Source organism: Trypanosoma brucei, chromosome 5 (assembly GCF_000210295.1).
Source record: "Trypanosoma brucei gambiense DAL972 chromosome 5, complete sequence".
Taxonomy (NCBI): domain Eukaryota; phylum Euglenozoa; class Kinetoplastea; order Trypanosomatida; family Trypanosomatidae; genus Trypanosoma; species Trypanosoma brucei.
The window spans coordinates 218500-245469 of record NC_026738.1 but is presented as its reverse complement, the minus strand read 5'-3'; the positions used below and the strand labels follow the sequence as shown (position 1 = coordinate 245469).

The 26970-nt window shown below is 48.9% G+C and overlaps 14 protein-coding genes across 14 annotated transcripts; 2 read left to right on the top strand and 12 right to left on the bottom strand.

The window, feature by feature from the left end:
• Positions 1 to 93: 93 nt before the first annotated feature.
• TbgDal_V1090 (hypothetical protein, unlikely) lies at positions 94 to 531 on the top strand (the record flags this gene model as incomplete). Its single annotated transcript, XM_011774956.1, has 1 exon — positions 94 to 531. The coding sequence occupies one exon, from the start codon at positions 94 to 96 to the stop codon at positions 529 to 531; it is 438 nt and encodes a 145-aa protein (XP_011773258.1).
• A 672-nt stretch (positions 532 to 1203) lies between these two features.
• TbgDal_V1080 (hypothetical protein, unlikely) lies at positions 1204 to 1536 on the bottom strand (the record flags this gene model as incomplete). Its single annotated transcript, XM_011774955.1, has 1 exon — positions 1204 to 1536. One exon carries the CDS (start codon positions 1534 to 1536, stop codon positions 1204 to 1206), a length of 333 nt encoding a protein of 110 aa, XP_011773257.1.
• Positions 1537 to 2512: 976 nt separating this feature from the next.
• On the bottom strand, positions 2513 to 3055 carry TbgDal_V1070 (hypothetical protein, unlikely; the record flags this gene model as incomplete). Its single annotated transcript, XM_011774954.1, has 1 exon — positions 2513 to 3055. The coding sequence occupies one exon, from the start codon at positions 3053 to 3055 to the stop codon at positions 2513 to 2515; it is 543 nt and encodes a 180-aa protein (XP_011773256.1).
• Positions 3056 to 3159: 104 nt separating this feature from the next.
• On the bottom strand, positions 3160 to 5382 carry TbgDal_V1060 (hypothetical protein, conserved; the record flags this gene model as incomplete). Its single annotated transcript, XM_011774953.1, has 1 exon — positions 3160 to 5382. The coding sequence occupies one exon, from the start codon at positions 5380 to 5382 to the stop codon at positions 3160 to 3162; it is 2223 nt and encodes a 740-aa protein (XP_011773255.1).
• Positions 5383 to 6220: 838 nt separating this feature from the next.
• On the bottom strand, positions 6221 to 6871 carry TbgDal_V1050 (hypothetical protein, conserved; the record flags this gene model as incomplete). The annotated part of the gene is made up of 1 exon (XM_011774952.1): positions 6221 to 6871. The coding sequence occupies one exon, from the start codon at positions 6869 to 6871 to the stop codon at positions 6221 to 6223; it is 651 nt and encodes a 216-aa protein (XP_011773254.1).
• Positions 6872 to 7429: 558 nt separating this feature from the next.
• Positions 7430 to 8059, bottom strand: TbgDal_V1040 (hypothetical protein, conserved; the record flags this gene model as incomplete). The annotated part of the gene is made up of 1 exon (XM_011774951.1): positions 7430 to 8059. One exon carries the CDS (start codon positions 8057 to 8059, stop codon positions 7430 to 7432), a length of 630 nt encoding a protein of 209 aa, XP_011773253.1.
• Positions 8060 to 9059: 1000 nt separating this feature from the next.
• TbgDal_V1030 (T. brucei spp.-specific protein) lies at positions 9060 to 9764 on the bottom strand (the record flags this gene model as incomplete). Its single annotated transcript, XM_011774950.1, has 1 exon — positions 9060 to 9764. One exon carries the CDS (start codon positions 9762 to 9764, stop codon positions 9060 to 9062), a length of 705 nt encoding a protein of 234 aa, XP_011773252.1.
• Positions 9765 to 10170: 406 nt separating this feature from the next.
• On the bottom strand, positions 10171 to 10848 carry TbgDal_V1020 (T. brucei spp.-specific protein; the record flags this gene model as incomplete). Its single annotated transcript, XM_011774949.1, has 1 exon — positions 10171 to 10848. One exon carries the CDS (start codon positions 10846 to 10848, stop codon positions 10171 to 10173), a length of 678 nt encoding a protein of 225 aa, XP_011773251.1.
• A 576-nt stretch (positions 10849 to 11424) lies between these two features.
• On the bottom strand, positions 11425 to 14322 carry TbgDal_V1010 (hypothetical protein, conserved; the record flags this gene model as incomplete). The annotated part of the gene is made up of 1 exon (XM_011774948.1): positions 11425 to 14322. The coding sequence occupies one exon, from the start codon at positions 14320 to 14322 to the stop codon at positions 11425 to 11427; it is 2898 nt and encodes a 965-aa protein (XP_011773250.1).
• A 1215-nt stretch (positions 14323 to 15537) lies between these two features.
• TbgDal_V1000 (hypothetical protein, conserved) lies at positions 15538 to 17601 on the bottom strand (the record flags this gene model as incomplete). Its single annotated transcript, XM_011774947.1, has 1 exon — positions 15538 to 17601. The coding sequence occupies one exon, from the start codon at positions 17599 to 17601 to the stop codon at positions 15538 to 15540; it is 2064 nt and encodes a 687-aa protein (XP_011773249.1).
• A 1912-nt stretch (positions 17602 to 19513) lies between these two features.
• On the bottom strand, positions 19514 to 19969 carry TbgDal_V990 (hypothetical protein, conserved; the record flags this gene model as incomplete). Its single annotated transcript, XM_011774946.1, has 1 exon — positions 19514 to 19969. The coding sequence occupies one exon, from the start codon at positions 19967 to 19969 to the stop codon at positions 19514 to 19516; it is 456 nt and encodes a 151-aa protein (XP_011773248.1).
• A 373-nt stretch (positions 19970 to 20342) lies between these two features.
• TbgDal_V980 (hypothetical protein, conserved) lies at positions 20343 to 22100 on the bottom strand (the record flags this gene model as incomplete). The annotated part of the gene is made up of 1 exon (XM_011774945.1): positions 20343 to 22100. One exon carries the CDS (start codon positions 22098 to 22100, stop codon positions 20343 to 20345), a length of 1758 nt encoding a protein of 585 aa, XP_011773247.1.
• Positions 22101 to 22315: 215 nt separating this feature from the next.
• On the bottom strand, positions 22316 to 25204 carry TbgDal_V970 (hypothetical protein, conserved; the record flags this gene model as incomplete). The annotated part of the gene is made up of 1 exon (XM_011774944.1): positions 22316 to 25204. One exon carries the CDS (start codon positions 25202 to 25204, stop codon positions 22316 to 22318), a length of 2889 nt encoding a protein of 962 aa, XP_011773246.1.
• A 797-nt stretch (positions 25205 to 26001) lies between these two features.
• TbgDal_V960 (hypothetical protein, unlikely) lies at positions 26002 to 26361 on the top strand (the record flags this gene model as incomplete). Its single annotated transcript, XM_011774943.1, has 1 exon — positions 26002 to 26361. The coding sequence occupies one exon, from the start codon at positions 26002 to 26004 to the stop codon at positions 26359 to 26361; it is 360 nt and encodes a 119-aa protein (XP_011773245.1).
• Positions 26362 to 26970: the final 609 nt, after the last annotated feature.

The window sequence follows — 26970 nt, the reverse complement described above, 5'->3', positions numbered from 1 at the left end:
CTCCTACTCCTCTGTTGTGAATGTGGTGATTACTCTGTTAATGAAGGTGGCTATGCAAAAATAAGGAAAGGCAAAACACTCTTCCGTCTCTGAATGATTTTGGCAATATCACTCCTTTTTTTCACTTTTCTCCTCTTTGATCGTCTTTCTTTTGTTTTTGTTTCACTTCCCCTTCACCAACAGTCACGCGCTTCATACAATTCAAATGCACATCCCCTCTTACACATTTTCTTCTTGGCTGCACTTTCCTCTTTTTGTTTTTTTGCTTCACCTCTGCATACAAAAAAAAAAAACAAATACAAGAAAGAAAAAAACACTGAAGCCGTGCGATTGAAGGAAGTGAACGTGTCAACTCAAAACCATGCATGCGCTGCTTGTTTGTTTGTTTTTGTTTGTATCACCTCCATCTGTACTCCTCCTGTCTTCCTCCAACACATCCGACACATCACTCCTACCACAAAATACAAAAGTATAAAACAAAAAAAAAAAAGAAAAGCAATAAGAAACACCCACAAAAAAAAAAAAAAGTAAAAAGTAAAAGAGCATTCGCATCCCACTCAAAGTTTGCGGTGTGTTATACCCGTCAATGCTAAAAAACAAAAAGTAAAAAAGCATCAAAAAAAATGGAAACACACGGGAGAGGGCACACATAAATCATAAAAAGAGAGTAAGTTCCCCACATGCATACATATTTATATATGTATATGTATACATACACATAATCACCTAAACATAGGCACGTAACCGCAACTCACAGCAGTACGGTTTAAGGGGAAACGGAAAAAGAAAGAAAGAAAAAAAGTTCATGCAAGAACAAGATGCATTTGTAAAATGTGTGGAAATTATGTCGGAATACGGAGGAGTGACAACGAGCAAGAAAGAAAGACATATCTATACATATATATATATAGATAGATATAGATATAGATATAGATAGATATATAGATACGTATGTGGAGTGAATAAAGGAAGAAAAAGAAAAAAGAAAAGAAGAAATAAAAAGAAGTCACTTGAACTCACGCCACTATAGCATCACCTCCCCACCAATATGACTCATACGATTAATGTAAATGAGATAAAAGTGTGACAAACAGCATTTTTCTTCACTTCCATCAATGCAAATATATGCACGCATATATGTGTTTAAATTCATCCATCACACACATATGCGTGTATATATTTGTATGCTGAAAGGGGATGCGGTCACACGGAGTCATCGACAGAGAAGGAGAGTGAAGGAAAGTAAGAACGAGTGAAATCAAATAGAAAAAAAAACGAAAATAAAACAAAGAGAGATGCCGTTAGGCATTGTTTGCTCAGACATCCGCACACACACACACACACACACACACACACACACACACACACACACAAATGTACATATGTTCGTGTATTATTAAATATAGATATAACAGGTTTTAAAAACACATATAAATATGTACAAACGGTGACACAAACACACACGCAAGCAGTTGCACACGCCAGAGGAGAAAAGAAAAAAGGTGAAAGAATTTGCCCAGCACAGCCCTCATACATAACTCCTCAGCTCTATGGAAGCCCCTCTCCGGGAACCTTTTCGTTTGCTTTCTTTTTTGTTGATATTGTTTTATTTTATTTCTGACGTATTTTATTTTTCGTTTCTGTTTCTCCTTCCCCCTTTCTTTTTTTTTCTTTTTTCTTTTTTCTTTTTTTTTTTTTTGAGAGGGGAAGTGAAGTGAGGGGGGGACGGGAAAGAAGGGGATAACAGAGGGAGGGAAGAGAAGTGAATTTATCCTTTTTTCTCTCCCTCTTTTACTTTGCTTCGCTTCGTTTCTTTTTGAGCCTTTCACTGGCTTCACGAATTGACTGAAATGACGGCGTACAGCCAAAAATGAAAATGAAACGAGTGACGAAAAAAAAAAAACACCTACAAATAAAAGGAGAAAAAAGGTGAAAATGAAAAGACATTAAACAAAACGCATGTACAAACGCATACAGGGAGCATTGCAAGAAGAAAAAGGTGCAAAGAAAAGGAGAAATGAAAGATGATGAGTAAGCAAGTAAAAGAAAAAAAGGGAAAGAGGGAAGATATCAATAAATTGTAAATAATAACAATAATAATATCAAGTACTCATAACGGCATTGGCGCATCGCGTTTCTTCCCCGTCTTTTTTTTACCTTTTTTTATATTCCTTTATTTTCTTTCCTGCTTTCCCTTTATGGCACCTTCATGTATTTGATGACGCTGTTGTTTTGTATGCTCATGGTGGGTCACATTCCTCCTTCCTTTTCTTTTTCCTCTCCTCTTTCTCTACTACTCTGAGAAATTGCGTGATTTTTATTACTCATCCATAAAAGAAAAAGGGAAAAAAGAGAACATTTTGCACACTTTCTTCTGCGACTTCTCGTTTGCCTGCTTGCTTGCAAAAGCAGCGCACCTTCATCAATCTTTTATCATCCACTTTCCTTTTTGAGCTACCTCAGCAGCTAGAGTTTCTCCACATATAAGCACAAACCTCTTTTCATTTGCCTTTTAATTTGTGTTACTTTTCTTTTTTTTCACCTTTCCCTCTTCAAACTCAGGCGTTGTAACCGACAACACCAAAGAAAAAAAAAAGAGGATGTTGATACTAACCGTAAGCCGCTCTTCAAAACTCAACTCCTCCACAACAGTCACATGAGTGAATGAAGCGATGAAGGTCAGGCCGTTAAAACAGCAAAAGGGGGGAACGAATGAAGAAAAGGTAGGAAACAAACTGATTGTGGAAAGAAATAAGTAATTAAAAGGGAGCAGAAGAAAAATAATGACAAAAGAAAACGGCAATCGCCATAACAAGGTAGTAGAAAAAGAAAAAGAAATGCCCGACACATTTCTTCCTTTTCCTTTCCTTTTCCTTTTCCTTTCCCTTTTCATCCATTTTACTTTATTTTTCTTTTCCGTCTTTTTTTTTTTTTTTACTCCCTTGAACCAACAACACCGCTCCACACATACACACGCCTTCCTTTCCTCCTCTCCAACTCGTCCCGCTAGCACCACCGCTTCAACGCACAAAAAAAGATAAATCACAAGACACATAACATTCACTACTATCAGTACTACTACCAAACATAGGCATTAGAAGGAATAATGTGGAAGGAAAAGAAAAGGAAAGGAAAGGAAAAATGTCTCCTCACCCACTTCTAACTGCTGCTGCGCTTTGCCTGCTTCTGCCTTTGAAAGCCACGCTGGCAGCCGCGGCGTTTGCCGCCTCCGTTAGGGCCGCTAGCGCCATTTCCCCCTTCATGCCTCTTGACTGCGTCCGCAACATCACTCAGAACAGAAACGTCGTCCCCGATGCCGTCGCTGTCGTCTCCATTGTTATTGTTGCTGTTTTTAATGCTACCCCGCCTGCCACCACCACTACCACCTGTTGGCATGCTGTTTTTGACACGTGGGTTTGTGTTCTCCATCCAAATACGAACGCGGAATGTGCGGTACAGCTCTCGCACGAGTGGTCGGAAATCCACACTGTGCTCGCTGTTGAAGTAAAAACTCACTTTTTCCATGTCAAACTGATACTCGCAGTCCAGCAAATTTATCCTTATGCCCATGTCGTCGCACACCTTCCGGCATGTCTCGAGCGCAATTCGCTCTGCTCGCTGCATTGTGTGGTGAATATAGTCGATCTCCTCCGTCGTGGCGACCCCCAGCACGCGGCCCTTCTCCAATTTGATTTTATCAGAATTCACATTGCAGCCATCCATGCAGCAAACAGCAGCGTTACCATCAGGTTTACACTTCACGGTTTGCACGACGAGCCCGCAGTCCCTCCCACGGTCCCCGTCCACAATGACGTACTGCCCGGGGAATATATCAATCCGGCACTCATACTTGCGTACGCGACCGCGCTTGAACTCCACAAAAGCGAGAAAACTCTCAACTTCTTCACTCCCCGGTGGAAGTTGGAGCTCCGACGGACGGTGAGGAGGGCCACGAATTATCTCGTCGCCCCCTTGCCCAAGCACACCACCACCAACGCCGTTATTGCTGCTGCCGGTGTGGTTGCCGCGGCTGCCGTCCACTAGGGCGGCGCCGGAGTCGGCGGACGTGTCGTACGCTGGCAAAGAATCATCGCCCATATCGAGCAAAGGAGCATTGGAGTTGTTATACGCCGCCCCCGCAGCAGGGCCACCACCGTTAATGTATGGCGCCATTTGGTTCGAAGGAAGCATTCCCGAATCAAACGGCCGCTGACCTTGTACAGCCGGTGCATGTGGTTGCTGCCGGTGCCGTCGCTGATTTTTCTGATTTTGTTGTTTCTGGCTGGGGCTGGGGTGGGGTTGATGCATCGCCCCCACAGTAACGGTGGGACACCCCGTCTCCATTAGGTTGCCGCCGTCACCATTGGATCCAGGCATCTGTGGGGGAAACCAAATAGCACGGTCGTTATATCTGCCGGGAGCCGAAGGACCTGGAAAGTACGGCATATCGCCCCCATTGGGCTGAAATTGTTGGTGCTGAGGCTGAGCTTGCAGCGGGGGCGCGTGTAGTGGGTCGAGCAGAACGTCGTTGGGCATGCCATGAAAAGGCACACCTCCATTCGTTGTAGGAGGAGACAACAAGTCACGAGATTGAGTGATGTTTGTTATGCTCTCCTCTAAGGTCGCAACTACACGATCCAGGATAGCAACCGCGGGTGAACCCTGCGGCGAAGAATGCATCGTTTGCATTAACAACAGTGTTGCCATAATCTTACTCTCACCTAACCTGGACAAAAGCTGATCCAGCATGCCATCACCGCGCGGAAGTGCGGGGGTGGATGGAACACCAGCCTCGTTCACGCGGTCCACCTTCGGCAGTGACGCGGGTCCAAGTTGAACTGGAATGTTGGGTTGTTGGTGGTGAAGTACCTGATGGGGCAAACGCTGCCCTACGTCAGGAATATACCGGGATCCCAGTGGGGCAAAGGCCTCATTTGACGCAGTTCCAGAGGGCACTGGACTAATCGACGGCTCCACACCCACGCGGACATAGTTCACGTTGTTGTTGCCGTTGCTGACATCACTGCTGCTGTTTTGGTTGACTCCACCAGTTCTGTCTATACCTCCATTCATACCCAAGTTAACAACAGCAACACCCCCGGCTTCCTTGTAATCCACCTCACCTCTGCTGCCCGGTAGCCCCGAGATGTCCTTATCGCCGTTATTCGGAGTGCTGCTGCAGATGCTGGTGGTGGTGGCGACATCGACAGAGTTGTCTGGGGTGTGCGGCTGAAGGGCATTAGACAACTGTTGCCGCTGACGGCGTAGGTCCGGATGCTGTTGATGCTGCTCGCTTCCCCAAAGAGCTGATCCTCCACCGCCCTGGGAAGAAATCTCCGGACCCACAAAAAAGCCGTCGAGAATATCAGCGCTTCCACTCATCTCCGGAAACTTCCTCTGTACACAGTACCCTTCCTCCTTACTTCGCTTGTGTTTACCTCCCTACCTTGTTTCGCCGTCGTTATTCTAATTATTCTCTGTCCTTGATTTAGGTGGGGATTATGTGTGGTTTGTTTTACTTAATCTATGGGATTTCGTGTGATTGGGACCTCTCGCTTCTTATATCTTCTTCCCTGTCACACTTTCGTTCTTCTCTCTTTTCCCTGCTTCTGTCGCAGCCCGCTTGGTTCCTTCTTTCCTCTTTAAAAAAAAAAATTGCACTTCGTTCTTGTCCTCGGTTCCTTCGCTAACTCAATCTCACCCTTTTCCTCGTCTCTTTCTGCTCCTTTGATATTTCTTCAGGCTATTCTCTGCCCAACTGTAACGGAAAGGTGGGTGCGATAGTAAAAGCGAAGAAAGAAGGGGGAAAAAAGCAGTCACTGGCCACCGGCACCGGTATCCACCTCCTCATGAATAGTGTTAAAATCAATACATGTAGCAGCAAAGTGTGTGGAAACAAAAAAAAAGTGGGTGAGAGGAGGAAGGCTTCACATCCAGATGAGTGTGACCCCGCCACCCCACCTCCCCCTTTCATATCACCTTCGGTCCAAGTGGCACGGCTACTACAACGACCGCCGTGGCACCGCATGGCCAAGGGAAAACCAATTCAGATTCGCAATACACCTCCCCCCCCCCGGTGAGATAACCTCAATCTTGACATATCCCCAAACCGAACAGCACTGCACCAAAATGTAAGGAGGTGAGAAGAACCGAACGTGAGGCACACGCATATATACACATGCCTTTCGGTATTGCGCTTACTTACACCACATGTCACAGCCTACTCTAACATGTACTGACACAGGCAGTAGGTCCCCCAGCATGCGCCAATGCCAACAACTGAAGCAACACTGTACAAAACACGGCGGCGGGCCCCTCGCTCCGACGGTGTCTCTCGCCGATAGTAGTAATCATCAGCTTCCTTTGATGTCTTGAGTATATTTTTATCGTAATTCTGCCGATGTTGCAGTTGTGAAACCTTCAGCCGCGGGGACTTGACATGAAGAGCCGTCGGGGAGAGATCATCACCCGTAAAATAACTGCGTGCTTGCCGAGCCGCTGCGCGTTCGGGTTCACGCCCGAACAGATCGTCCTGTGCTGCCTTCTTCAATTCATCCTGACTCTCTTCACCAAAGTTGCGGTCGTATTTGCTACCAAATAATATCTGTTGTTGTCGAAAAGGCATGCGATTCTCTATTTCGCTGCTAAGTTTCTCAAAGCTACGGTCAAACTTCCCACTAGGGGTATGCGCCGGATTTGGTTTAATCGTTTGGGGGCGCAGCACCCTACACGAGGGACGAAGGGCCCCCGAAGTAGAGGAACTGTAGACGCGATAACTCACATGAGGGAAAGCCATGCAGCTGCTACGATTTTTGTACGGACCACGAGCAGCATATGAACCATCACGCACAACCACCCTAACTACAAACATCTAACGCCAATTTGCGCGCCCGATGTACCACACATGTAATATCAGCACGCGTGTGGGCGAGAGCAAGGAAAGAAAGAAGTGGAACAGAGCAAAACTGAACAGTAGCGTGGGTTGTAATAAGAAAGTGCGCCGTCATGCCGGTTCCTTCTCCCATAGCCAGCAGCAGTGTGGCGTACAAATGTTTAACGTTTATTCGTCAATTTATCGGGGCCTCCCTATATGGGTCCCTTACAGCCACTGCGCTTAAGCCAACTCTTAAAAACAACAACCGGTAGACAAATAAATAGGTAATGATGATAACGTTTGTATGTACATTGAATAGAAACCTCACGGCGCAACACTAACTGCTGAGGTTCGGAGGAAGCCATATATGGAAAACGGCGAGACGAAGCACTGGAAAAGAAGAAAACGGGCCTCAGAACGCCCCCAATCATCTCCACGATCCTCTATCTCATACCAAATGAAAAAATAAAGGAACCATAGAGCCGTCGCCCACGCATCCTCCCTTATCATAAAAAAGTGAAGAACGGTCATGCATGGGTATATGGTTTCCTACCGTTAATGAAAGAAGAAAAAAAAGAAGAACAAAAAAAATACGCATCCAAAGACAGACACAAATAACATCACTGTTTTTGCGAAGAGCTGAACGCGCTGCCGGCGCCGCTGACGGCGCTGATACCTGTACAGTTGCGCGGGAGACATGGCGTTAATCCTTGCTGCCTCCTTTGACCCTTCAGCCGCTGCTTTCTCTACGTCTTGTAGGAAACGCTTGAATTCCTCCGGTGGCATTGCCCGCCGCATCAGGTCGATCGCTTTCGCCAGATCGTCTGCCGCCGATTGCTGATACTTCTGCGCCAGCTCCCGCTGGTGTTCTTCCAACCGCGCCGCCAGCTCCCTGCGTTCCAAGCCAGGAATTGTGTCAGGCAGTTTACTGGGGTCAAAATGGAAGGATCGGTTTTCGCGCGGCACCCCGCCTCCATGCCAGTCGTTTCCTTTCGCTTCGTCTGTGTCGCTACTAAGATTAATACTGTTACTACCGTCTTTGCCAGAGAAATCCGTTTTGGCACCGGATGTGGGGCCTGTGGTCGAACCAAATTGACTCTGCGTTCGTTGTGTACGATGCCGAGGGGCGAACAATAAGGCCGCAACTTTGTGGGATGTACGGCGGTGACAGATGGTGGAGGGCATTCCTGTGAAAAGATAAATAAATTTATACCGGCGTGCTCAATGTACGCACAATGAGTAGCAGTCGAAAAAAGATGCGCCCCGCACACCCTTCGTCCTCGCCACCTGCCCTGCGGTTGAAGTCCGAGACTCCCCAGGAAGCACACTCGCACCTTTATTCCAGCCAGTATCTGACTGCCTAAGCGTATGTACAAAAAGAAAGCAAGGAAAAGTATTGCGGGGAGACAATTGAGCTGTACGGTTGCAATGACTGTGCCAGTACTTAAGCACGAGTCTGCACTGCAGAATCGTGCATCGTTACCGAAGCACAAAATACCCGAAGGGACCAGTGCAATAAGGAAGAACGGGGCAATGTCACAGACATAGTAATGGGGCATAAGTCGTAATGCCACGTCGCAAAAAGTCCGTGCACACCACAAAGAACACGCTGTGGTGTCTATAGCCTTCACAACATGTCGTAAGGTCAGAAAAAGTTTTCTGCGGCCTATCGTGTCTTCAGGCTGCCGCTTTTCACCGCCGCTAGAAGATGCGCCCACGCGAAAGTACCAACGTCTCTTGCATGAACACATCACAAAAGAGGTACAGGACACATGTTTCCACAGCGCAGTAACAGTGGGATTGGAAAGAGTAGACGAAGTAATCACCTCTCATGTCCTCTTACTTTAAACCCACACCTCGGCTGTTGGGGTGTGGGCCGCGGTTGCAACAGGGGGTATGGTTTATGTGCAGGTCACCGTACTGGTGGGTAAATGAAGGCCAACGAATGCAGTAAACATACCTGAAACAGCAACAACACGGATGCAGGCAGGAACCACAAATGCACCAAAAAGTAAGGAAGAAGGCCACGCACAAACACACGCTACGAAAGGTAACGGCGAGCAACGAATACCAACTGCAGCCACGAGAGCGTGTCGTAAAAATTATCCCCTACTCTGCCGTTTTATGATTGTGCGGGCAGTGATTCCCGTGTTCGAGGCCAGACGGTGCCAATATTGTACGTTTCTTACGATTTGAGAAACTGGTAAGAGCGTTTCCGCGACAGCCGCGAACAATCTTGATGACTCTTTCCGGCTGTAGTTGGGGGAAGGGGGACGCCCGAGCCGGCGGGAGGCAGCGGTGCGGGGGTTGGTGCTGTGGAGTCTCCTGCTGATTCACGTGGCGCTTTGAAGTTCGGTGCTGTCGGGTCTACTGCTGAATCAGATAATTCTGTGGGGGTTGGCGACGTTGAGTCAGAAGCTGAATCAGACGACGTTGCAGAGGCCGATCCCTGACGGGTAGATGTGGGGGTCATCAGCGGTTCCGGCTTCTTGACCCACTTCGACACGTGCTGTCCCAAGAGCTCCTGCAGCCCCAGCGACTGATCATTAGCACAAGCCATCTCACCGTCTTGCCCACTGGAAAGTAGCGAGTAGCGGTAAATCACTCTGCTCGCGGAATCTTGGGTCCACGGCGCAGGTTGCACTTCGTTGTCGGGCATATTCAAACGGGAGTCACCGCTGATCTCACGAAGCAGCGTCGTTTCGGCGTCGTCAAAGAAGTCACCGCTGTCTCCACTGCCAGGCCCACTCCCCTTGAGAAAATCTACCGCATCACACAAATAAGAATCCACAGTTTGCTCCCACACCTCACTGTTCTTCAGGTGAAGTTTTTGGCGGATGCCGCGTAGCTGCTGGAGGTACGCTTCCTCACTAGCTCCTGCACTGAACATAAAAAGCAAGACGACTGCGCTGTATCAAACTCCTACTTGGCGAGGGGGGGACGGTCAAGGACACCTAACACGGGAAGTACCACTAATTTGTACCACTCTGTCTTTACAAATGGTTCCTTTTCTCCACGTCTTACCCTGCTGGAAGATATCGTGGTCGAAGCTGAGTGGCAGATTATTCAAAGGGAGGTATATATAGTGTACCAATTTCGTCTGTGAACTGCGGTGTGCGTGTGGCATCTCCTCAGAGCACTCATATGGCTATACACAACTCCACAGCCACCCCCAGTTATGATCCTCCACACAAGAATACATGTATGTGAACTTAATTCATTAAGTATATTGTTTAAAAAAGCAGTTATCTCAAGAATGCAAGCGACTCAAAGATCATCCACCTGAAGCATCCACATCAATCAATCTCAAAAAGCCCCTCCTCATGCCGCTCCTCCTCGCTCTCAGTACTACTCTCCGAATGATCATTCACAGATTGCGTTGGACACTTCTCACCACTGTTGAGCAACTGAGGCATGGATGCCTTGTCGGTAGAGGTTGGTGCTGTCGGGTCTACTGCTGAATCAGATAATTCTGTGGGGGTTGGCGATGTTGAGTCAGAAGCTGAATCAGACGACGTTGCAGAGGCCGATCCCTGACGGGTAGATGTGGGGGTCATCAGCGGTTCCGGCTTCTTGACCCACTTCGACACGTGCTGTCCCAAGAGTTCCTGCAGCCCCAGCGACTGATCATTAGCACAAGCCATCTCACCGTCTTGCCCACTGGAAAGTAGCGAGTAGCGGTAAATCACTCTGCTCGCGGAATCTTGGGTCCACGGCGCAGGTTGCACTTCGTTGTCGGGCATATTCAAACGGGAGTCACCGCTGATCTCACGAAGCAGCGTCGTTTCAGCGTCGTCAAAGGAGTCACCACCGTCTCCACTACCTGGGCCCACTGTGACCACCTCCACCGCTTTGTTCCGAAACTTCTTAATGGAGAGTTCCCACTCCGGGCTGCCTTCTCGCGCTATTTCTTCACGTAGGGCTCTCAAACGTCGACGCCATCCCGACTCGTCGCGCCTAGACACAGACGCCATAGAGGAGCGAACAATACTTTTGCAATGATGGATATGCTCACTGATCCGGTGAGCTGACACTAAGTGGTTGCGCAAAACAACCCTTTCACTTTAAGGGACCGTTACGCCTATTTTCAGTTGTACTTACCACGCTTGTTCGAAGCGCAAAAACGAATAAAGACAAAGGACAATGAGAAGGAAGGAAAACCAAACAGACCGACGACGCCGAACACACTGATCACAACCCACAGCAAAGTAGGGGGCCCATCGATACAAGGACTGGACACGACCGCCCTGCGATCCCACCTTCATATAACATCATACCGCTACTCACACATTCAAGAACAAAAACACAACTCAATAAAACAGGCTATCAGGTGTTGGCTAGCATCCTTCTAGTGCAAAAAAGAACAATTGTACACAAACCCTCATTCTGGGTATATCACACTTTCACACATAACTGTCCTTTCATTTTTCCCAGTTAGTTACCTCGTCCCTTTCACGGAGTTGACAGCGTCGCGCACCTCTCGACGTGTGACCCTCAGCTGCCTTACTTCCTCCGGAGCACGGTCGCCCGTAGAAGTGCACAAATCGGCTTCAGTTCGGTCTGACCCCCGCACGGTTGGGACCCCTCAACCGCAAATGTAATGGCGGTCCAGCAGTAACCGGCCCACTTGAGCCTCCCCCCTTGATGCCGCGCCCTCCAGGTCCCACGCGCAATCCAGGAGCTGGTCTTGTGCATTGACGCTCGTATTGGTCCACAGCGGTCCGCAGTCTGCAATCAATCGCGGCTAGAGAGAGCTCCCGTTCCTGCAGCAATTGCGCCACAGATCTTTGCACACCCTGCTGCCCGTCTGACGGTAACACAAAAGGGTATTGAGCCACAGAGTGGGAACCGCCCTGACTAGGAATCAGCGGATAGCACTCCTGAAGGGCCCGCATAAAGGGGGTTTTATTGCAGTTGTCACATCCCACGACACCAGTGAAGGGAGACAGCAGCTGTCGATAGCGGTCCAGCAGCGAAGGCCGGTCACTCACCAGACTCAGTAACTGATGGGACGCGAATACCTCGCACCAGTAGGACCAGAATCCGATCTCTGATTGAGCGGCGCGAAGCCGGGTTTTCTCCAATTTCGCTGCAGCCGCCTTCTCATCCAAATCTCTCTGTCGCCCCAGAGGCACCTTCCCAACCTTAGAACTGAGCGCGTTAATGGAAGGGGGTGAAGCAACTGCAGCATCCGGTGGAAAGGCAGTGGGAACACCGTGCGGATGGCGCAACTCTGTCTCGTCATCACCCGTGTGTGCCGATACTAAATCAGCAGGGGTATTGCGGAACAATGCGCGAGCGAAGTCGAACCACACGTTCATCACTGGTGGAGGAAGTAGTGCCACCTCCGTTACACATTGTTCTGGCGGAAGTGATCCACAAGTAAAACTGGGCTTACTGGTGTCCACGCTCACAGGCAACCGCCACTCACAAGGCCAGGTATGGGTCTCATCAGCGTCTACACACGGCTCCGCAGCCTTCACCACCTCACAATCGTTGAGAATCTCCATCCATTGAGGCGCCAGTGGGTATTCAGTGAACTCTCGTGCAGCATCACTTTCACGCGCTGCCGCCTGCATACACTGAATGGGGATTTCGCCCTGGTAGCTGTGAAATGGTGTGCTCACAGATGGCAGAAGTGAAAGGGCATTGAGATTGTGGAACAGCATCCCTTGTAGCAGCCAATATAAAGAGAAGGACTGCCGCCCCCGTGAACTTATTGAACCGTCAGCGGCGTCGCAGAGCTTGCGGAGCCGCGGGCACGCGTACTTGTCAAGTACGTCTCGTGCGCGAAGACAGGATATGACGGCAGTACTGTAAATATTAGGTGGACGCTGATGCTTCTCTGACGGTGCAGGTAGATCCTTCATATCCAATAATTCGAGGAAAACAGAGAAGAGTAGTCCCGTCGTTATCTGTTCAAGCACCAACAAATCGCTCTCTTGTTCATCCTCAACGCTTTTCTCTTTGTAGAGTAAGGGCTCAACTGCCATCCACGCATCGTAAATATCACCACCAGGAGGCAGACATATTTTTCCGGACCCCCGCAAATCTTCCGACATGTTCACAATGGAACCGATGAAACCCCGAAGCAGCTGATTTGCTTTGGTAGTACCGCGTCGGTCGCAGAAAGCCAACACAGAGGCATGAAGCAACACGGCGTAGACATTCCTCCGCTCTAAAACCCTCAGCGACGACAGAACATGAACACAAACAACCAAACTATGGTGAGCTAGTTCACCTATGGTACCATTTGCTCTATCGTGGTGCTCCCTCTCGCCTGAAGAAGCGGACCCCGGAAAGCAGCCCCCATCGCTTTTCCTCGTCGAGGATTTGGAAGTACTTGGTAATTCCACAATAGAGTAAAACAAGCCCACGGCGAGATGCAATTGATGCTGTGCTATGTGGTAAGCGACTGCAATAGCCTCCCTCGGTTTCAGAGACACAACATCATGCGGCAGAATCAGTGGCGCAGCACATAGGTGAGCCGACGCTAGCATGTTAACAAGTTGCAGCAAACAAACACTAAGCCAGCAGCCCTGCAGAAGCCCCTCCGCACTACAAACAGGGCAGTTGGTGGTGAGCAGTTCGACATCACTGAGTGTGGCGAATGAGTTTTCAGATGCTGGAGGATCATCAGCGCCAACGCCATCAACTTCAGTGCTCTGAGAACCGCCCCTGAAGGCGCTCGTCGATAACTCGAGAAAGTGTGAAAACCCCGTTCCACCATCCTCTCCTTCTCGCTGATCCGAATGGAACCGGCCACTCTGGATAGCACGGACAAGCTGCAACAGCGGCAGTCGATGGTTGAAGCCCTTGCCACTTTTTTTGCGTGGGCAATGACTAGCATGACGGGGGAGCGGCGCATGGTGCCGCCCATTGGCTCGAAGCAAAGCAAGTAAAGAGTTTTCTTCGGTTACGTTTAATTCACCCCAAGCTCTATTGTCCGCAACCAACTTACACCGCACATCGGTAGCCCCTCTGCATGGTGATGTAGAAACTCCACCTCCCGCATCGTTTCCCCTAAATGCCGTAGCGCCGAAATGGGGACGCAAGGGCCTCCTCAGGGGGCCACAGCAGTAACTTTCTATATAATTTTCCACCTCCGCTAAGCTCCTTGCGCGTTCGACGCCGCCGTACAGGGACTCCCAAATGGCCCATCGTATACATTGTTGCTGGCGGGGAAGAAAACAAGAGCATCTGTTCGACTCCACAAACTGAGCCAACTCTACGCTCCGCTGTAGGGATGTCTCAAGTGGAATTTCGATATCCCTATGGCAAATCCACAGAAAATTCACGAAACGAGTAACGGGGTCAACACCAATGGAAGAAAAAGGTCCTGACGGAGCCCCTCCACATTCTGCACGAGGTGATCTCAGGGGTGGAAGCCCTGTTGCCCTTCGCTGTGGGCTGTGATGCTGAGCCTCCTTATCCCCTACGCTGTCCATCAGGTGTCCAAACCGCTAGTGGATGGACACTTTCACGTTTCGAATCAAGCAACGGGGAAAAGGGACAAGTGAAAACCATCAAAAACGCTTTGCAGACTAACCCTCTGAAACACCAGGTGGTAAAAAAAAAAAAAAGCAGCAGTTTGGATACCTTCAGAAGCTACATCACTGCTTAGCAATGACGCAGGATACGAAGAATCGTGGCTTCTGCGCCCGAGTAGGCCATCAATGACAAGTTATGATACACCACGTAGCCTGCCAAACATATACCAGTATGCCTCCCTTTTTGATTCCGGTATACTCTCGCTAGAAGAGGCAAAAATCATAGAAGTGAAAGTGTTTCGTCACACTGAAGCAACGGGGCACTCCCTAACATAAATCATACGCCGCAATAACCTACAGCCCACAGTATTACGTTAAGTTTCTTCCCATACCGCTCTTTGATGCCGACCCCCACAGCACCAGTCAGACCTTGCATTCAATGCCCCAATCTGGTGCCACGTTTAAGCGAGCCTCCTTCAGTAGTGGAGAAATTGCAACACAACCTTGCCGGTGTCTTCTGCCAGTCGGTTGGATGATTGTTCCTCACATCATCACTCCGGGTTTGGTACCTGCTTAAAGTTTGTGCATATCTAAACGGGTCCAACGTTGACCTTAGAGTTCTGCCGCACTATTACCAAAGACAATCAACTACATTTCCCCTCATTGTGAAGGACCCTCCGTGGGATGCAAGAAAGGCGATGAGAAATACAAAGAAAAGCGGTGTGATACGACGCGACATCAGTAAGTGAAGTAAAACGGTCAACTGCGACAGAAAAGCGAGCAAATGACGAGCATGACCACAGTGAGGTAAAAAACAAAAAAGAAAACCCTCGATTTCGTCAGGTACAGAAACATCGTTATCTCTACGAGCTTTATATCACTAAACTTTAGTGGAACACCGCAACAATAAGTACGAAAACATATAATATGATGCAACATTAACAACAAAGGTAATGCCAAACATTAACTACACCCGACAATAACAACAATCATAATGGATGGCTCCTTTTTCATTCGTATCACACTTACCAATGGGGAGAAAAACTCGGTTGAGTAAAGGTATCAAAAAATAGAAGGTAGATAAATAAATTGTCAAAAAAAAAAATGCTAGCCGTGCGCACAATGTTGGGGGTTTAGGAAAAAAGGGGCCGTTCGCCCCTCAGTTTGATAAGACTACAGCCCACATGAGTACTCCAGCCTGCTTACATACAACGGGATACTCGTTGTTGAGGAAAAGATTTTCACAAAATAATTTTGTATCACCCATCCCCAATCGTTATCAAAATCTTCATCGTCGCCATCATGAACCGTCCCCCCACTTGAACTCTCCTTTCCTTCCCCGGCACCTTCCCCAGCTGTTGCAACGCGTTCGGTGTCGTGTGGATGGTGTAACCGTTCCGCAGCGGATGCAAGGCGGTGAAGGGTGGCATTGGGCTCAGACATAAATGCTCGAATTGCGGCAGCCTCCGCCGCGGAAGTTCCGGCCCTTATGCCCCTCCCTCCGTTGTGCGTCTGAGCATCCATTGCACGACCAGTGGCTGGTGCATTTGGGGAAGCAGATTGGGTGGAAGAGAGGGAACAGGCGGAGCGAGAGCGGCGTTGTACTTTCAGCGGAGGGAAACTGTTAAGAACAAGTTCTGTCCCACCGCGCTGCAGCTGATACATAACCGGAGGCATTACCGGAGCAGAAGCTGCACCTTCGCCGCTACTACCGCCGGGACGATGTACCTGACAACCACCATCGCGGGTGTAAATGGCGGGGTATACAAACAGACTGTTGTCAGCATTAAAACATGCTGGGTGTGTGTTTCCGGTTTTCCGAAAGCACACGAACCATGTGCCTTCAATGAGTTCTTGCATCGCTATCTTCTGGCGGCATGAATCGCGCAAAGACATATAGTAAGCAAATTTCCATGACACTGGAAGCTGTAGCAAGTCTTCGTCGTTATCATCTTCATCATCGTAGTATTTAGCTGTTTTCTTCGCAAACACGTACGTGCGCGCCTTCCTCCGGGCACGCAGTTGTGCGCTGAGAGACCGAACAACGGCCATCCCTCTGTGAAAGTCGTCGACAGAGCCTCCATGTTCTCTTTTGCTGTCCTTACCACACCCGGAACTGCAAAAAACATGCTGGCTGACCGCAGTGTCACACACTTTTTGCAAACGGCTCCCCTCACAGCACCCGGTCGTGGACGGGAACCGAAAAGGCGCTTCGACAGATTCCACGTTTTGTGGGGTGTTGGTATGGCTGAGTAATGGGCGAGCGGGGCAATATGGCTGCTTATGCTGAAACTTCGACGAACCACCGGTCTTACGGAGCCGACTCAGTTCTTGTTGCTGTCGTTCGAGGGTCATCTGCCACCAATAAAGCCCTCTCTTTTCCGCTGCAACACACGAGGAAGTAGATGTGATCCCCTCCGTTTCCCCAGGCGTGGTGTAACGTCCCGAAAAAGGAAGAACCGTGAACAGGGGTGCTCTTGCTGCCGTTGTGTTCACAATAGCATCGTACGTAGCCGTACTCGATGGTGTGCATCCCCACACCTGCTGCTGCCGTCGTCCCGTTGGATCCCCTGTACCCTGATCAATTGCATCACTGAATAGCACCGTCGCAGCAAAATAGGTTTCGCAGTCGGCCTCACCGTCCTCCATGTGCGGCACCATGTTGTTAATGGTTCCCCAGCTGAAATATTCATGTGCAAACGCTTGTTGCACACAAATCGACTCCAAGTCTTCCTGTCGGCATACCTCCTCCACAGACGGCCATTCACGCACCACGCGCGAGAGCCCCTGCTTGTTTTTCCATAGCGAAAGGCATACGGACCTCCAGGCGGTACGATCGGACCTTACAGCGGCAGAGAAGAAAAACCGGCATACTTCCAATACCCTGCAGAGATCCTCGGGATGCAAAAAAGTGAACACCTCGTCAAGGAGTGACACTGGAAGTGAAAGAACGCTGCTGCAACGCCAAGCAGCGCTGACAGGGTGAACGTAGCTCCGCTCGCAGCAAATGTCCCTTCGGAGTATTTGCTTACTCCAACACCCGTGAGTCTCACAGATGTTTGAACCTTTTGGCAGGGAGGTGTTGCCATTCATGGAACCGTTGAAAGCGCCCCCGACGTCGTCAACGCATTCCCAGGCGTACCTCCCGCCATGATTACCATCCGTTGTGGTGGTGTCGTTACCCGAAGATGCCGCGGCGCTGTCGTCACCAGACGACACCGCTGCTCCACCACCCATGATGGTCGCAGTGTCGAGATGTATATGTGAGTGCGATTAGCCTGGGCTGTTCCACCCTTCACCTCTCCACACGTCTGAATAAACCGTGCAGCGCCGACTCTCGTATTTGCCCTCCTCCCCTTCACCAGCAAAAATGCTGTACGGTAAAATGCGACCTCCAGCGTGCGATTGCCCTCCCCTTCCTTTCACCAAGCGCACAGGCACGCCTCGTCAAGCTCGTTCCACACTGAAGGAATATATATATAATCCAACTCCTTTCGCCCAATTTGACTCTGAAGTATTTTTCGTGTAATCAATCAGGAAATATCAGAAGGCTACACCGCTAAGATGCGAAAGACAAGAGCACAGATATACAAATGAAAATATTTGTATGTGCTGAACCCACCCCTACGTTTGTAGCGTAAAATACAGCACCGATGATATGTCTAGTTGTTGGTGCACAATAAAACACGTTGCTAACGATCGATAATGTGAAAGGAAAAAGAGACACCGATAGGACAGAAGTCGAATCAGTAGAGGTTTAAACGGTCCTTTGAACGGCACCCCTAGCTGTTATTATCTACTTTACTGCTCCTTCACACCAGCCCCATTCTGGAGATGGCCCTCCCCACTTACCTACATCGCACAGCTTTGCACGCAAACACCAAGCTTACTGGCTAGAAAGACTTCCAGCTCGTTATATCGAGAAGGAGGGTATCGGGGATACTTTTCTCAGCACATAATGACTCCAACACCTCGCATACAAGCACACACGGCAGACCCTCCTCCACTACCACCGAGAGCTGCAGTGTCGGGTCATCATTGGCACCATCAGTATCAACTGCTTACTCTCTCCCCACCGAGAAGTCAGAGGGGTACTCAGTCCCTTCACCTCTGCCTTTCTCACCTATCAAATTATATTTGGAACATCAACTCCCTGTCCTACGTTGCAACGGGGTGAACCGCGAAGCCTTATCCTGAGCACACCGGCAACTGCATCGTACATGATGTCGTTTCTTATCCCAAGGTCCACTTTCCAGCGGCATGCACTCAGCGCCAGTCCGGAGGCCCGTAAGCGCCTCACACCCTTCAATGGAAAGAAGACTCAAAGACTCCCGACGGGCCACTGTTGAAGCCCATACACAAACTCCCTTACACGCTGCCAACTATCTACCAACGAGAAAACCTCTGTCTCCGTTTGCGTAATCTTTCCCCTGTTGTGAATGAGAACTTGAAAGCAGCCCTTGTCCCGCAAAAAAAAAAAAAAATCAACCTTCTTCTGGAGTTGGTGTCAATGTTAGGCCCCGCTTCACTAAGCTTCTTGTTTTCCGCGCTCCCGCAGACTCTTTCCCGTTTATTTATCATACCCGGCCACAGTATCTGTGAAATCTCCCCTTGGTACTCAAAGGCGCTTTCCGTTGTTGATGGTCAGCCACACACACGCACACACACATACTCACCTACTCACTCGCACTCCGTAATTCATAATATGACAGGTACTTCCTGATCCAGCATTGCAGGACCTCGAAGTCAGCAACAGCGGCTACAACATTACTGTCGTTGAAATAGTGATTAACCGCGCCTAAAACGACGGAACACGACGGAAAGAAAAACGTGGGAAGCAATCATCGAGTCAAGTACGTACACGCCAGCACCCTTGTGGCTGACCACTGGCACAAAAATATATGCCTCGAGATAGAGGCAATTGATATGAACCGAGCACAGAGACGAACTAGTAGACAGAAAGAGCGCGCGGTGGCGCAGGCCAATGATACAAAGGCGCGGACGCGCCAATAACATCTTTTGAAAGGTGGATGCCGAGAGTGAACTCACACTCCTACTCAACACGAGCGGTCCACCATAGTACACGTTTGCACCTATGTTACAGCTCCTCCTGTCACCGCTGGAACGTATTCACCTGGCCTCTACAACCTCATATATCACCACCCGCTGCAGCTGCTTCACGAGCCGAATCCGCTTCACGCAGCCTCCGGGCCTCGAAAGTGGCAACCATGCTATTGTGGCGTGACAACGTTCTTTCCAAGACGCACGATTCGTAATGGAGAACACTTTCGTAGCAGCGGTGTATTGGGGGCAATTCCTGACTCACAATTGAAGCGCTGCTTGCCATAACGGTGCTACCGTCAGTGCCGGATGTACTCTTGGCTGTAAAGTTTCCTATGATTTCAGAAAGACACCGTAAAGCATCGCCACGAATGGCCTCGCAAGGTTTGCTCCCAATTTTAAATGGTGACGAGAGGACGTTATACATATGCTCCACACTATTTTGATTTGCAGCTTCCAACTTTTTGTACTCCATCACTGCAGCGGTTAAATGCTCCTCAGGCGTGTAATCATCAGTGCCTTTAGACGCATTTCCAAACGCCATATTTTCTGTCCTTGTTTTCCACTCTCCTTCCAACAAATACTTTCAAACTTTTTGATTCAGGGCCAGGCGTCTCGCTTCCTTTTGATGCCACGGAATTTCCTCCACGGAAGAAATAAATGCTCAAACGATAAAAGGAAACCGCAAAAAAAAAAAAAGATGTACCAAAAACCATAGAAATAAGTTCATATTGACAGTAAAAGGGTTTACTCGTTTACAATACATGCGAAGTACGAACACGTGGGGTCGTACGGCATTTTGCCCACGTGCCAGTCACTTATTTCCAAGTAGTGGAGGGAGAAAATGTGGTGAAAAAAAACAAACGATAAATAATTAAACGCCGCGATCTCTCACGCGCTGATAAAATGCGTTCATGCTACTGGCTGTAACGCATCCGCGGTTTCACCGACACTCTCCGAGGACGTGATCCTCCTCTTCCAGAAACGCGTGGAGCTGGTACGTTGAAACGGCCGTGCGGGGGTACAAAACTCCGGATGTTTCCGTAGAAATACGGTATATCAGCAGCGTGGTGTTTCTTCGCAAGTGGTCCGCCGAGAATCGGGGATCTGACGCCTCCATGACGCAAGTGCCGTTGGTTGCGCGGAATTATCTTCCCTTTCGCACCGACGGAACTTTCCTCCTCATGACCTTGCGTGGACAGATCTTCCCATAGATGCGCCTCCTCCACAGCAGCTTGAAAGACGGGGTCTAACAGCGCACGACGTTTGATACGCTCCATTCCTTCAAACGAACTGCGGAGACCGTCGTCATACTTAGTGAGAGCGTACAGAAATCGATTAGAAGGGCAGAACGCACGATCCATCACTGACTCGGTTACATCCAGGTGCGGCACCACCAACTTGCGTTCGGTACGTGAAGACGAGGACGATGAAGGAACAGCATTTCCTTCCATAACGCGACTGTTATTCACCGCACTTGCCTTATCAACCCCCAGTTCAGTGTCACACTTCAACTTCACAGACGTTGTGCCAGAAACTCCAGTGCCACTACCGATTCCAGGTGTGTCGAGTGTTGTGGCTTCCCCTGGCGGTACCTTTACGGTATACTTGGTTTCCTCATATCGCTCTAGTAGCCGAAGTTCACGCTCCGAAACGTCCGCGTACCGACCTTGCTTAACCTTTTGTGCGGCAGGGGCAACATCAATGGTGGGAAATCCCATAAATACGCTCTCACTAACTGAAGCAGTTAATTCGTCCATTTCTTTCACAGCTTTTAGAGTGTAAATGTTTTCCTCAATCGGAAGAGAAGTGGAAAACGACTCCTCGCCCTCTTCTCCGGCGGGCCCCACGAGTGGCAAAAGTTTACTGTCCACATCACCATCACCTGGTTTGGCGACACCAGTTGTTTCCCTTTCACCGGCAAATGGCCCCGTCTCTGCAAGATGCTCTATTGTTTCGAAATCAAGCAGACCCCACCTCCATAATTTGCGTATCTCAGTGTCGCTCATCGCCGATAAAACATTGATCCAAGCTATTTGCTTAACCTCCCCGCCAGAAATGGGACCCTCCTCCGCAAGTGAAATGTCCTTGTTGCAGAGAGATTGATTGCTATTCGTTACCTTCTGTATTTCCTCTTCCACTAGCTGTGACAGGGTGTTGGCATACCTCATCACCTCTTCCCGATGATCAGATCCAATATCTCCGTACACAATTCTCAAATAACGAATAGTATTCTCCCTATTTCTGCCTCTTAACACCTCATCGGCTTCCGAGAAGAGCTGTTTCTTCGCTACATAATCCTTTGCCTTGACACAACTTAGTACATCATCCCCTCGGTAATAAGCCTCGTTTGGACGAATAGCCTCAAGCCAGTCATCCAATTCCAAGTAATTAAAGGTCCTGTCACCGTAAGAGGTGGGAACGGGTTCACTGGTAGTACTTTCTTCACGGGCAGTCTGCTCAACCCGCATACGGTGAATTTCTGCCTTTATCTTGTCTAAAGTAGTGTCTGGAGCTGCGGGCATCCCTCCGGTACGAAGTGACGAAACTCCAGCACGGATGACTTGTTTATTTTCTTCCTCTTTGTGAACCCGCTTTCGACGCAGGAGCCGTCGTGGTGACACCAAACACGAGGCACCAAAAATAAAGTGAAAACTCGGTGGCCTTCGCCACATCTCCTATACCCTTCCGAGAACGCAGATGACGTAGTCGACAACTATTTAAAACAAAAACGGTAATGACGGCGGTTCGAACATACTTGGAGAGATTTGGCGGTACCTGATACACGTCAAAAGTGGAACCCGCACAAAGAGGAACAAGTTATGCGTCATAGTACAATAATAAAAGTATCATGTACCTAACCCAGACAAAACTGAAATTATTCCCCAACTTACTCCACTGCTGAGATGAGTCTCGCACTCACTACACGCTTGTTCATCTCCTCGAAATCCGCCCTAGCCACCAACAGGTCCCGCAGGTCTACAACAACAAGAAGGGCCACTTCAGCGCATAAGAAATCATTCCTCGATCGATCGAAAATAGCCTCTAACGCCTGTTGGACGTTTACCCACTGCTCTGAAAATAAGTGCGATGAGCTCCCCCCAAACCCTTCACGGCAAGTGGTTGAGGAGCAATCATCTAAAACAAGTGGTCCAGCTCCACACCAGCACCTCATGACCTCGCCGATAAGAATCCAAGCCTGTTTTCGAATAACTGAAAGAGGGTGTCGGGTTAGCACAGCCAGAATAAAAGGTACAATGTTCTCGCAAAGAGACGGAGCTACGTGACGAACAGCCGCTATACGCTGAACAACTGTAGAAATGGTTCGAAGGATTTCTGCTGGGGCGTACGGATCTTTGTCCCGGAAAAAAGAAAAATAGTCATCGTCTGCTTTTTGCAGAAGGGCTGATATAAACAGCGGAGCTACTTCAGAGAGATAGCTAGTATAAACGTTTTCTTCTTGGCATGCCCTACGACGAGTGGAATTTCCCCAACGCCTTGTATTCCTTCCTTCAGTAAACACAGTCGAAGTGATACTCTTGCTCTCGTTTGGTATAGGTGGATAAATGCGTTTTTGTGGGTCTCGAAACTGAGTGTCATTACATTGTTTTAACTTCCCCTCATACTCCACTCGAATTTTCACATGAGAAAGAAACTTTGCCGCCTCACCAATGGCCCTGGCCATTTCGACACGTTGAAAAATGCCGAAACCGCTGCTGTATATCATTTTGCTTAGTTGGTCAAGAGCAACTTCCGGGGAAACAATGATGATGTCGATTAACACTGACAGTCTTAACTCCACTAACTCCTTGTGCCGTGGTTCTGGTGCATGAATTGTAATACTCATTAGGGCGGGAAGAAGCGACGGCAACATTACGTGGAGCTCCTCCCCCAAAGTGCTTCTCGTCCTTAAAACGTTCCCATCGATGACGCGCTCGTTCCAACGGCCAAGCTTCCCTTTTAGCACCTGCAACGAAGACTTGAGTCCCCTAAGTCCGCTTTCAGTTTCCTGTTGAACCTCATAAAGTTGGGCACTTGTGCTTCTTCCTATTCCCATAACGGCGTTGTACGACTCACGGAGCGTTACCAAAACATCGATACCATCCAGGGAATCTGCCTCATGAGACGTTTTCCCAAAAGAAGTCAATTCTTCATTGTTTGCAATAGGTATGTGTTTAAATAGGGCGCTGTCGGTGCCGGAAGACACCAACACATTTGACTTACTGGTGTCACCAGCGCAAAAGAAAGTAAATTCGGCGTCAGGGTCAAGTGGGTATTCGTCATTTTCCGCAGAATGACGAAAAAACTTCACATGGTCTTCGCCTGCAACGCGGTGGGTACGCTCTGTTATCCCTTCACGCGACAACCCGGGCATCAGTGCATGGTTTGGCTCATGTCTCATCCATTTGCTGAGCGCTTCAGGAAACAGTTCCAGGTCTGAAACTCCATTCAACGTATCGTCCTCGGATGAAAAAAATAATGCAAATGCTGCAGCTACTGTTATGCCTTCGTTTCTTGTTTCTTCTGAACGCACGGACTCAAGGCGTAACGAGATCCCATCCAAAAGCGGTTGCAGTAGTGCAGATGGGAAATGGGACCTCTCGCAAAATATGCCATTCTCTTTGACGTGAAGCAGGATGTACATAACACTGTTTGACAAAGTAGTATTGAGTCGGATTGGCGCGCTCTCTGCAAAGTTGCGATCGCCCCAAACGCGGAACACTTCAGCGAATAACGTAAGTTCAAAGTTCTGGATATGCCCCGGTTTGTCCCCATCTCCACGAAAAGAGATAGTGGGGAGGACCTCCCTAAATATAACCCTCAAAACGTCCCGTCTTGTTGGGAGGTAGAACGCGGACGTGGCAAAAATCTCAACTTCCAACGCCTGACCGACATGCGAGCTTTTCCCCGCCATTACCGCATTATCTTGGCCCTCCCTCATCAGCAGCAAAGTTGATATCAGACACTTCTTTGTGTTTGGCTCACTTGCGGATGCTTCTAAGAGCCACGACACCCATTCAGTCCAGTACACGGTCGCACGATATCTCTTAGGGGTGCTTGTGGCCTCCGACAGCTCTGATTTGCCTCGACTGGTAAATGCACAGTTGTAGATGGACGTTAAGACAAAAGGAAACGTTAGATTTGACATGGTAGAAATGTTTGCTGCGCTCCGCAACGAAATTAAAAAATGTCGGAAGAGCATGCTAATATATCCGCGAGCAAGCACCGCTTGAATCATAAAGTCACAAACGGCTAATGCGCTGGACCTCTTGAGTTGATAGGTCTTGCCCTCATTCGGTATCGTCGGCTCTTGGTCTGACGAGGCGGTACAAATCGCAAAGAGAAAGCAACACAACGCTTGGCATATCCGGTCCGGTAACACCCCCCAGTCACAGTCAACATCCTTGCCAACCGCCCGCAACTCACATATAATGTTTGCCAATCGCTCAGGCAACGAGGCAATAAAGGTACAGCGAGTGCGAAGAACCTGCTTTCTTACTAACGAGATCTCGTCATCCCCGCAATCGGTAGACAGTTCAGCTAGAACCATCACCAAAGGCGCGCTGGTACATAAGGTTAGGGATTCAGTTTCGATTTCGACAGAAAAGGCGTCTGGTAGAATATCCACTCCTAAGAAGTCTAAAAACTGTTGGACAACTTCAATCGGAGGCGTTACTCGAGAAGTACCCAGTATGTCCCGGCAAGAGTTCTTTAGCTTCGACAATGAATATCTAGCTTCATTGTAAATACTCTCCTCCGAAATGTTTGCTGCTTGCATTCCTCATAACTTCTTCGTATAACCACTATTTAAACAACTATTAAAATGGCAATGAAGTACAAACTGGAATACTGGTGTTTGGCGACAGCATAGATTATGCGTTGGGGAACTAACACTACATGGAGTTGTCACATTATTTATCCATCGTACACCCGACAAACAATATACGTGTTAAATGGCTTAACTCGAAACAGGTTAAATTCCAGCACACGCAAGGGAAGGGCTTGGTGAAAACTCCAGCAGCACAATGTGAACTTTGAAGCACACATGATATTAAAAAAATAAGACAATTTAAATTCATTTTTCAGTTTGGAAGCCCCGCTGAACATTTTCGACTACGGAAAACAATGAGCTAGGGCACAAGAACTTCAAACAACCAGCACTATATGGACTCAAACACCTCTCCCATCAGCTTAATCGAACGTATACACAGCAAAAATACACCGGCTGTTGAACTGTAAAAACAATTTCTTTTAGAAAACAAAAAAGGAATACCTCAAAACGGATGGCTCCGCACTCTCACTCACGGGCGCTGTCCTACCTATCACCTGTCCGGAAAGCATTTCCCCCCCCCCCCCCCAAGTCAATAAAATCACAAGCACAACCGCACAATGGAAAGACAATCAAGTAGCTCGACGAAAACAAAGCGGTCGCCATATGCAGGACCCGTATCTCAAGTTCAAAAGCGTCCGGTGTCTCAGTTCCAACGAAAAGAATGCAAGCGAAACAAGCGGCGGTCTTGAAGCGAAAACAGTGGGCACACTACATACGCACCCATCGTACGGAATACCATCAGCATGGCTAGATTTCTACCGCGTTCAGTGATGCAACCTCACTGGCGCATGTTGTACTCCTGTGGAAAGAAAAAAACACCCACATCCCCCCGTCTCTACACCACCCTTTTTCCAGCAACAATAATGACGCAGCGCCCCCTTCACAAATCGCCACATGGTCCAACGGCACTAACGGGCATTTGCATCAAGTGGGGGTCCCGAACGCAAAAAAAGAAAACTGCTGGGCCACAGAAGCACATGCCGACCGGCCCCTGCAAAAAGAAAAATCACCGACACACCCCACGGTCAACCCCTAACCCTAACCCTCCAGCCTCACAAATAACAAAGGTGTCCAGCCAACGTCACCCGTACGTACACTCGTAAGAAAGATGGGAACCACACTTGTATTGCAGCACTTCCCCGACCCCTCATACGTTTTTCGACGCGAAACGCACCGCCCTCACCAGAAGTTGCGCCGGCGGTAGGTGCGGGCACGAGCTCTCACGATTGGGAACGGAACTCACATACCTGGTGAGACAGAGTAGAAGACTGCGCCGTGCATCAGTGCTCGGAACGGTATTTTTACAGCATCTTATTTACGGGGATCAAAAAAACGTTTTAATATCCTGAACGGTGTCTACAACTAAAAGGTAGTAAGTTCAGGGAGCACGGGCTCCCCGGCTCAGTCCTGAAACTGGGTCCAGGCAGCGATCGCTGTTAGGTCAAGTTCGACGTGAGCAACGGCATGGGCGTTGAGGGAGTCCGTTCTTGCCGCCGCTACCACGCATTTTTCGCACTAAATAAAGCTGCCCGTACGAATCGCCAAAAAACTTGCGCCCAGCAGCTGAAGAAAAGATACAGACGACAGGCGATAGCTGCGGATGGAATGGACGGAGCCGCATAATCACGAGGAAAGCAAAACGCGGAAGGACATGCCCGGAGAGAAGCAGACCGCTGACGCGTTATCGGAGGCGAGACTCAAGAAATCCGGAG